The 9,851-nt window shown below is 46.9% G+C and overlaps 1 protein-coding gene across 1 annotated transcript; it reads left to right on the top strand.

Annotated features, from left to right (window-relative positions):
• The first annotated feature begins 979 nt into the window (after positions 1–979).
• On the top strand, positions 980–2,875 carry LOC102170304 (PWWP domain-containing protein MUM1L1-like). The gene has a single exon (XM_005700554.2). It carries the CDS (start codon positions 980–982, stop codon positions 2,873–2,875), a length of 1,896 nt encoding a protein of 631 aa, XP_005700611.2.
• The last annotated feature ends 6,976 nt before the right edge of the window (positions 2,876–9,851 follow it).

The following is a 9,851-nucleotide window of genomic DNA, read 5'->3' as shown; positions in this document are numbered from 1 at the left end:
CTCCCTAGGAAAGAAAAAGTGAAGCGTTCTCCTGGGATAGGCCCCAAGGAGTACACAAGGCACAGGATGTCCAGTGACACAAACAAGGTCCCAGTCATGATATCCCCGCCTCCCCACATGATTGCCCTTTTATGCACAGTAGTAACAAATAGGGCTTTCCCGGTAGCTCAGATGGCAAAGAATCTGCCTGCAGTGCAGAAGATCAGGGTTTTATCCCTAGGTCAGGAAGATCCCCTGAAGATGGGAATGGCAACCCACTCCAGTATTCTTGCCTGGAGAATTCCGTAGACAGAAGAGTCTGGTGGGCTAAGTCTTTGGGATCACAAAGAGTCGGACAGGACTGAGTGACTAACACACACACAGTAACAAATAAGGCAAGGTGTTGGGTTTGGAGGGCTTATAAAACTCCTCCGGTACCCTTGGTATTTTCTCCCCACGTATCTGCCATGTCTCTAACCCCTAGGCACATGGATAAAGAGCCTTAATACTTCCTTGCTTTATCTCTCATTAATGCTCTTTGACCAAGCCTTCCACTTTCACAAAAGGCATATATCCCTCCTCCCAACCCGTCCTGACTCTTTTCTTCTTTTCCATATTCTAGTATTCTCCATTCTAGGCCATTGAAAACACAACCTCGGGCATCTTTCAAAGATTCGGGCAGAAGAGCACAGGCTGCACAAGCTGTAAACGCTTTGTAGTCATAGGCAAAGATTGTGGGCAAGCACACTGTTTAAGGGAGACCTGCCGTAGCTGTGGGTATGACGGCCAGACCCGTCAGCTTCAGCTAACTAATCCTTGGTGCCCAAGTGGAATCACGATGGACACCAGGTATGTCCTATGCGTTTGGAAAGGCCGCTTTTGGCCAGCCAAGGTCTTGTCCAGACCCAGCGTCTCACCACAACAGAAGAGAAAAAGGGCCCTTTCTCTGGAAGTTCAGATACTCTCAGTAGATGAAAAAATCAGAGTGAAAAAAACAAAGATGAAGACCCTAAAGCAGTCCATGATTGAATCCATCTCCACCTCACTAGCGGCCCAGCCGGAGCCCAGTGCCCCAGAAGAAGAGGAAATGGCCTACATATGTGCTATTACAATGGCCTGGGACCTTCTGAATAAGAATGGAAATTTCACTCCAGCAAGAGTCACGGGTGATCCAGAGTCCAAGACGCAGTCTCCAAGGAGACTGCAAAAGCAACATCGTAGAAGGTGTCAGGAGCCCAGTCGGGGCCTACGGAGGAGTGTGAGGAAAAGGAAAAGCTCCAAATCACCCGTGGTACCTTCAGAGAGGGAGGATGGCCCATATGGAGACAAGCCACAGGTGTGCACACCCATCGCCCTGATCCCAAGCGAAATGCAAACAGAGTCATCTCAGAGCTCCGGGGTGCACCCAAACTTCCCGTCCCTTTCAGAAGATGACCATGAGAAAGAGGGCAAGGAAAAGGGGGACGCCTCAAAAGTTATGTCCTTGCCCTGTACAGTGGAGGAGGTGGGTGTAGATGTTAGAGGTGGATGTGTGCTTCCATCATTTACACCGGGTTTCATCCTCACTGTGACCAAGGCTCTGGAAGAGGGGGCACACAGCACCTGCCCAAAGTCCCTGGCTGTGTCCCCTGAACGTGCTACCTCCTCGGTGAATGTTGACCCTGGAGAGGGCACGTGCAACTCAGGCTCGGAGGGTGCAGCAGCATCCTCCAGTGCCCCTAACCTGAGCCTGTGTAATTCATTCCACCTAGCAAACAGTAAAAGGAAGCTGCAGGCCCCAGGGTGTGAGGAAGAGCAGCAAGAATCTCAGCCCTCAGCTCGCTCAAAGGCTATTAAGCCCACCAATGCCATCAAGGAGGGCGGGGGCAAGGAAGCAGGACAGCTGACAAGCATGGCGTTCCCAGAGGAGCTGTGTCCCATTGAGAGAGGAATGCTGGTCTGGTTTAAGTTTCAGAATCACCCATTTTGGCCAGCCGTGGTCACGAGTGTCAGCCCAACCGAGCAGACCGCAAGGGTGCTTTTGATTGAGGCCAACATGCACTGTGAGAAGAGCGGCATTCAAGTTCCTCTTCGAAGGTTGAAGCATCTGGATTATAACGGCAAAGAAAAGCTAATGAAGAGAGCCAGCAAAGTATACGGGGAAAGTGTGAACTGGTGTTTCTCACTGATTTCCAGCTACAGAGAAGGGCTTGTTCGCGGGTCTTTTGTGGGCTCTTTCCTGGACTACTATGCTGCTGACCTCAGTTACCCCATGAGGAAAGCCATCCAAGAAGGTGATCTGCAGATGGATTTCCCCAAGGTGAATTATTCCGACCTGGAAGATTCTGAGGAGGAGACCCCTGTGGCTGCAAAGAGGCACTGCAAGAGAATCCTCCCTGACCGGATGAGGGCTGCTCGCGACCGAGCCAACCAGAAGCTGGTGGACTTCATCGTGAAAAGAAAGGGGGCCGACCCACATCTTCTGGACATCGTCAAAGGCAGGAAAGAATCCAAGTGGCTTGAATCATTTCTGAATTCAGAGAGGTACGTGATCTGCGTTGAAACATACCTGGAGGATGAAGATCAGCTAGATGTAGTGGTAAGACATTTACGAGAAATCTACAAACACATAGACAAGAGAGCGCTGGCTCTGACCAGAGATGACCCAGTGAGCTTCCTTCTGGAAGTCCTTCTGCCAGAAGCAATCATTTGTTCAATTGCTACAGTGGATGGATTGGACTACAAGGAGGCAGAAGCAAAGTACCGGCAAGGGCCACCTGTGTATTACCGGGAAAAAGAACTATTTGATAAGAAAATCTTGAAGAAAATAAGAAAGAGATCAGCCGAGAGGAACAAGGCTAAACTCTACCCCTGTGCCCAACAGGGCATCGGGCAGACTTCTCAGTCACACCATTAGCAACAATCCCCGTCTGTATGAACTGCATGAGCCTCCCACTCCACACGGCATGTAAACACCTTCTGGAAATCCGAGGCCTCAGGAGCACACTTGAATTCACTCTGGATCCATCTCCAGCACCTGTGAGTGGCATGGTCGTCGTCAGTTTCTTCTTCCCCAAACCCTCGCACCACTAACTTGTTAAACTATTGTAAAGAGCTGTACTTCCCTCTACTTGCCCAGATGTGTAGTTTTCCAGATATTTTTACGACATGGCTTTTGACTCTACGTCATATTTTAAAGGGGGACATGCATTCCTTTATTACATGAAAAAGCCCTGTATTGGATACAAAGCAGCAATCGTGTTTAAGATCTAAGGCGTGTTTCTTACAGAAAAGCCACATGGGTTTGCCATTCCTCCTGTGGCACATCGGTATCCACAATTGATTGGATTCCTCCTTAAGATAAGCCCTGACTTTTCCCTGCCATGCTTATCCATTTGGGAAAATAAAAAGCCCTGAGAGATGAAACCAGTGTCAGAGATGTTTCCTGTGTCCTACCACTACCTTCCAATGGTTCTTGGAAAAGCAGTCTGAAATCCAAACAAAGTTAACGGGTGATCTGCATGTAGTCCATGTGAGGCTGAATGAAACCTCGGCGTGCAGTAACTGTTCTGTCAACCCCTGCAAAAATGTTCACCCTTGGCTCCCCTGAGATTCCATTTGCGGGAGGTGCTCTTCTTCAACGGTTGAATGGTTTCCCCAAATAGACAGACTCCTGGCTGTCTTCCTATATGACAGTGACTGGATCCCCTACATGCCAGCATCTGTCCCCTTGTGGAAGATGACTACAGCCATCGTAGACTCAGGCTGACTTGTCTAGACCTGGAGTCCAGGCTGACTGCTTGGAACCCATCCAGTTGGCATACATTGTAGCAAAGCAGGCGCTTTGCCCTCATCGACCCATCTCCTCCCAAAAATTGCAGTCATTTGTCCCAAACCTAGCAAGCTTGATCCTTTGACTTATTCATCAACTAGCTCCGACAGGTTCCAGCAGTGTAAGTGCAGACGAGTAAGTCATTCCAGGCTGCCTGAGCAGTAGGTGGACCAGGAGGGTCTGGGAAATGGGTTACAGAAAAGTCTCCATTCAGCTAAACATGGCTGCTGTCAGAAAACAGTGAAAGGCAGTTTAACAGGTAAATTCTGAAGCTCATGGATTGTTATCCTACCTTGAAACAAGATTTCATTATTACTATTTTTTTTTTTTTTTTGGAGAGGAAGAAAAGCCAGTTTACTTTGTAAAACCCAATAGGAAAATAAACATTAAAGATTTAACGTGAACCTGAGTGTGTTCTTGTTCTTAGAAAGAATCAACTGTCACTGCCCCAGGTTCAACTCAGTTCAGGTCAGTCACTCTTTGCAACCCCATAGACTGCAGTTCACCCGGTTTCCCTATCCATCACCAGCTCCCGGAGCTTGCTCAAACTCATGTCCATTGAGTCGGTGATGTCATCCAACCATCCCATCCTCTGTCGTCCCCTTCTCCTCCCGCCTTCAATCTTTCCCAGCATCAGGGTCTTTTCCAATGAGTCAGGAAAAAATTTTAGCCCCAGGTTATGGGGATAAAATTACATGCCCATGTGATTTTTTTTTTTATTTGCAAAGGGGAGCTGTTTTGATTCACAATAAAACCATTGTGTCTTTCACCTCAAACTTCTGCTTCATCACATTTCAGATGGAACATATTTGGACATTTATTGTACATAAATAATACTCCTCCTCCTCTAGGAGGAGTTCAGCCTCCTCCTGGCCCACATCACTTGCATCCGTTAGCAGCAATGAGTCTATTATCCAATGACTCTTTCACCTATGTTTCTCCTTAGCACAAACAAATACATATTTACTTACTCATTCTCAGCCCAGGTCATTTAATTCAGTGCTAAACCACACACAGTCCACACCCCGGGTCCTACACACCTGGTTACCAATGACTTGTGGTTAGCTGCTACTGACCATATCACTTGTGTGTGCTTAGTCACACAGTCGTGTCCTACTCTTTGCGATCCCATGGACTCAAGCCCACCAGACTCCTTTGTCCATGGGGATTCTCCAGGCAAGAATACTGGAGTGGGTTACCATGCCCTCCTCCAGGGCATCTTCCCAACCCAGGGATGGAACCCAGGTCTCCCAAATTGCACACGGAGTTTTTACTGTCTGAGCCACCTGGGAAATTCTAAGTCCAAGGAATTTGAATATGATGAAACACTAAAATTATATTTGGAAGCTTGGAGTCTTTGTCAATTCCAAAGCTACCTGGAGATTTCAAAAGCCATCTTTCAAGACCTTAACCTTGCACATGCCCCTCCATGACCTTGGTATGGCAGGTTCGCTGGAAATTGCTGCCAGCATTGACCTGCCAGAGTTTCAAACGTATTCCTCAGTATCACTCTGCCACTGAGACTCAAATGCAGCTTTCAGGGTCCCACCCTTGCGAGTCTGATTTGGGGATCTGGGCTGAAACACTGGCACCTGCATTTTCATATGCCACATGAAGATCTGGATGCTGGAGGTGCCGGCTGCCCTGTTTCATCGCAGATCAGCCCTGGGATCAGTGTGTAGACTCCAGCAAGGTGCAGGAGCTCACTGAGCCTCCAACTTCCAGGGTCGCACTGCTCAGAGTCTCCAGACTAGCCTTTCTGACCGAGTGGTGACTGACAGCCCTTCCCATCATGCCCCCAAGCCTCCCAGCTCCTGGCCCCGCCCCCATGCACAAAATGAGGCGAGCACAGGCACCCCGAGACTGAGGCAAGATGGAGATGGGGTGGAAGCAGAGCAGGGCTTTCCGTAGCTCTTCCGAGAAAACCGTAAGGCTTCTTCCCACAAGAATGCTGCAAGAGCGCTCCCTCTAGGAGGCGATGTTGGGCACACGTGGAAGGACAATCACAGCAATGAGGGAAAGGAGCGAGAGAAGCATACCCACCAGGATATGGGAGGGATTGTTTCCCTGTAATCTCACATCCTAGCTCTAGTCCAAGAGCACATCTCATGATCTCCATTCTACTGATGAGGAACCAAAAAGGGAAGGGAATGGTGTTTATTGGGGTGAAACGGGTAATCACAAAACAAGTCAACTGAGCAAGAGAACTTGTTTGAGTGAGCCCAGTTCCATATAGAGGGCACTCACATGGAGAAGGGTGGGCAAGAGTGGGTGTCCCTTCCCCTCTGCTGAGGGCTGTGTGAGACCCCGCCTGAATGTTATACACACACTGTCCTATCCAAGCCTGCCTGCACACCTATCAGGGAGATATCCTTACTGTGGCCACCTCAGAGTTGCAGGAAATGGGATTCCAAAAGGTGGAGAGTATTGCTGGGGGTGACAAAGCTGATAAGTGTTGGGACTGGGCTTAGAATGCAGTCACATCAAACCCTGTACACTGAAACCAATGCTGGGCTGCTGTGTTTCTAGAAGTTTCTCCTCTGTCAGAACCACTTGGAGAGCTTGTTAAAGTTCAGAGTGCTGGGCTCCACTCCAGAAGTATTGGAGAGGAAAATTTAAAACTTACACCCAGCTAGAAATAACTAAATACTCCTTCTGCTCCTGTAACTCAGCTTGCTCTTTGCTACTCAGCTTGCTCCTTGCAAAGTCATGTAAGTTACGACTGTTTGGGAAAATGGAAACTTAAAACAATGCCAAGAGCTGCCTGCTTAACCATGTTTGTTTGTGTAGAAGTCAGGCACTCCCCTCCCCCACCGTGTCCTAACAGCTGTTCCCACTTGCACGAAACCCCTGGTTTAAACTAGCCTATTAACAGTCAGCACTGCCACTATAGTCTGATGTCATGCACTGTCTATGAAACCTTTGTAATGTTTTTGTTCAGTGCTCAGAGCTGTAAGTGTTAACTCCTCTGGACCCATCGGTGTAATAAACGTTAGTTCTCCAGCTCTCTTGAGTGTGGTGCTTGGTTTCTCGACCATCAGACTTCTTCAACAGTATGGGGCCTGAGGATTTGCATTTCTGAAACTTTCCAAGGATGCTGATGTTTTGGTTCCTAGCCCTCTACCGCCTCTCACAGCGCCCCCTCAGCACTGGAGCAGCAGTGCTCTCAATACTGGAGATCTAGTCCTGCCTCCATGCTTTCAGACACTCCCTTCACCCCATCTAGAATGTTTCCTTCCAGGGTCACCTTAGAAAAATTCTCCAGGTCCACCCATAGAAGACTGCTTTCTCTGATCTGTTCTCTATCTGCAACAATCCACTCCACTCCCACGTTCTGTTGCTACTCCTTGTAACAATGACCTCATGGTTTTGTGTGTTATACGTAAGTTTGTCTTTATCTGTCCCCCACGCTGAGTTCTTAATTTTCCAAGGGAGTGGCCTTGTCCTGTTTATCTTTTTATGCCCAGCTGCAAGTAGAAGCTTACAGAAATGCTTGTTCACAAACCCATGCCTCCACACTGCTAACTTTCAGGTCCCTCCATAGCCCTGGCCTAACCATTGTTTCATTGGGATCTTTTACCGTTCCTTTGACTCCCCAGTGCTGCTCCAGATTGCTTTCCACCCAGTAACAGCATCAGATAGGACAGGGGGAATGACTGCATCCACAAATGTAAAGTATGATTAAGTATAACAATGACCAGCTTCAGTGTAATTAATGAATACGTTTTCAGGACCCAAGAAGTACGAAGTAACACTGGAGTTCTCAAAGCAGAGTCCAGGGAACCCTGGGAGTCCTCGAGACCCTTTCAGCTGGAATCTACAGGTTCAAATCTCTCTTCATAATGCTGCTAAGATGTTTTTGCTTTTTGCACTTTTTCCCAAGGGTAAGGTGGAATTTTCCAGAGGCAACCAAAGTGTGATATTGTGGCAGGCTAAAGTCAGAAACAGACGTGATTTCCCAGCTCTCTCACATTAAGCCATACATCAAAGAGGGTTACAAAAATGTAAAGCAATGCCATTCTTTCCACTCACTTTCATCTGTTTTGCATAGATTTTTTTCATAGAATATGTTATTCATGTTAACATGCAGTGGTTTTATTACTGTCATCTTTAAATGAATAAATAATATTTTTAATTTCTTATTTTCAATTTTAATACAGTAAATATTGATATTTATAACCCACATAAACAATAACTCTTTGAGGTTCTCGATAAATTTTAGGAATGCAAAGGGGTCCTGAGAACAAAAAGTTTAAAGACTGATTTAATTTGATGCTCCATAATGGAATGGAGGAAAACATTTCTCAATGTATCTTAGGTTATTGGGGTGGCAGTCTTCCCTCTTTTAACAATGATTTTATGCTTTTTTCCTCTTAATGATAGGACAGGTACCACAGAATTCAAATTTAGGCAGGCAAGCACAGAAGATTTTTGTAATCCATGCAAAACATCAGATGTTTGCACTGTTTCTATGATGTAACTTTTAAATTTTTCTTTTTTTTGTTTTTATGTGGGAAAGGTATACATTAATAAATAAAATATGTGTGTGTGTGTGTGTCAGTCCCTCAGACATGTCCAACTCTTTGCAACCCCATGGACTGTAGCCCACCAGGCTCCTCTGTCTATGGGATTTCCCAGGGCAAGAATACTGGAGTGAGTTGCCATTGCCTCCTCCAGGGGATCTTCCCCACCCAGAGGTCAAATCCAGATCTCCCGTATTGGCAAGCTGGTTCTTTACCACTGAGCCACCAGGGATGATACCAACATATCCTTCAGGGGAGCTCAATTCAACCTAGCACAATAGACAATGGCACATGTTAGAGAAATTATACAGAAAAGAAGTATGACTTAAAATCATGAAGCTCAAATCAAAGAAGCTAATTCCGTATTTCAGTCTATGGTAAGAAAGAGCTGAGGAGGTTATCAGCCCAAAACCTTAACTTCCTTTATCGTATTGTTGCTCTTTGTCACCATGTACTTGGAAATGTGACTTAAGAAACTGGGTCTTCTGCTCTTAAGTTTCTTGTTGGACCTCACAGAGGCCAGAAATGCCCGCTGGGCTGGGGGAGCCAGTTCACATTCTTTAAGTCAGTCCATTCTTGCTTAGATGATGCAGGCGGGGAACATGATCTGGACCTACAAGTTTTCGAACCAATCCTAATACTGTTGTGCCAAAACTCTTGGATAGGAGGAGGGATACAGAGGGAAAGAAAGAAGAAAAGTGGAGTCTTCTGAAATTCTAAACCCTTCTAACCTTGGGACGTCGAGGCCATTTAATGATGCAGCTTGCAGTGATGACAAGCGTTGCTAAGAATGAAATGAGTTTGGTCAGTGAACTTAAGGAAGGAGATCTTGTAAAGAAAGACAAACAAGGGCAAAACCACTGCCAAATTGTTGTGGTGAGTTGAGCCAGGAAAACTGTTGGAAGTTGACCAAAGAGAGCCCAAAGACTGAGGACGGCTGAGCCCAGCATCCACCACTGCAAGCGGCTTCACTGATAAGAAAGCCACACCCATGGGCCAGAGCTGCACTTTCTTCATCCAGCCTCATGTTCCCTATAGGCACATAGAACTTTCACTGTGGCTCAGCTGGTAAAGAATCCGCCTACAAGGGGGGAAGCCTGGGTTCGATTCTTGTGTTGGGAAGATCCCCTAGAGAAGGGAACAGCTACCCACTCCACTATTCTGGCCTGGAGAATTCCATGGACTGTATAGTCCATGGGGTCGCAAAGAGTCAGACACAGCTGAGTGACTTTCACTTTCATCCCATAGATTCACATTTAGAAGCTTAAAATAGTGCCCTTTTATTATGCACAGCTGTCCAGACCTGGCCTAGCTTCCAAGGCTTCACGGAGAGTGTTGACTGGCTGGGGTCTTCCAAATTGCTTTGTTGCCAGTCTTGACAGGTAATCTCAGCAGTTCCCTTTGCAAACAGTGCAGTTAGCTGCCTCCCTCTTGGTGCAGATCACCTTATGCATTTTTCACGGAACACACCTCCATAGCAGATATCAAAAGAGCTGTCTTCCAATTAAGTAAGACTTCATTGCCAGTCCCTGTTTGCC

This window comes from Capra hircus, unplaced genomic scaffold (assembly GCF_001704415.2).
Source record: "Capra hircus breed San Clemente unplaced genomic scaffold, ASM170441v1, whole genome shotgun sequence".
Taxonomy (NCBI): domain Eukaryota; kingdom Metazoa; phylum Chordata; class Mammalia; order Artiodactyla; family Bovidae; genus Capra; species Capra hircus.
This window is presented reverse-complemented; position numbering and strand designations above follow the sequence as displayed.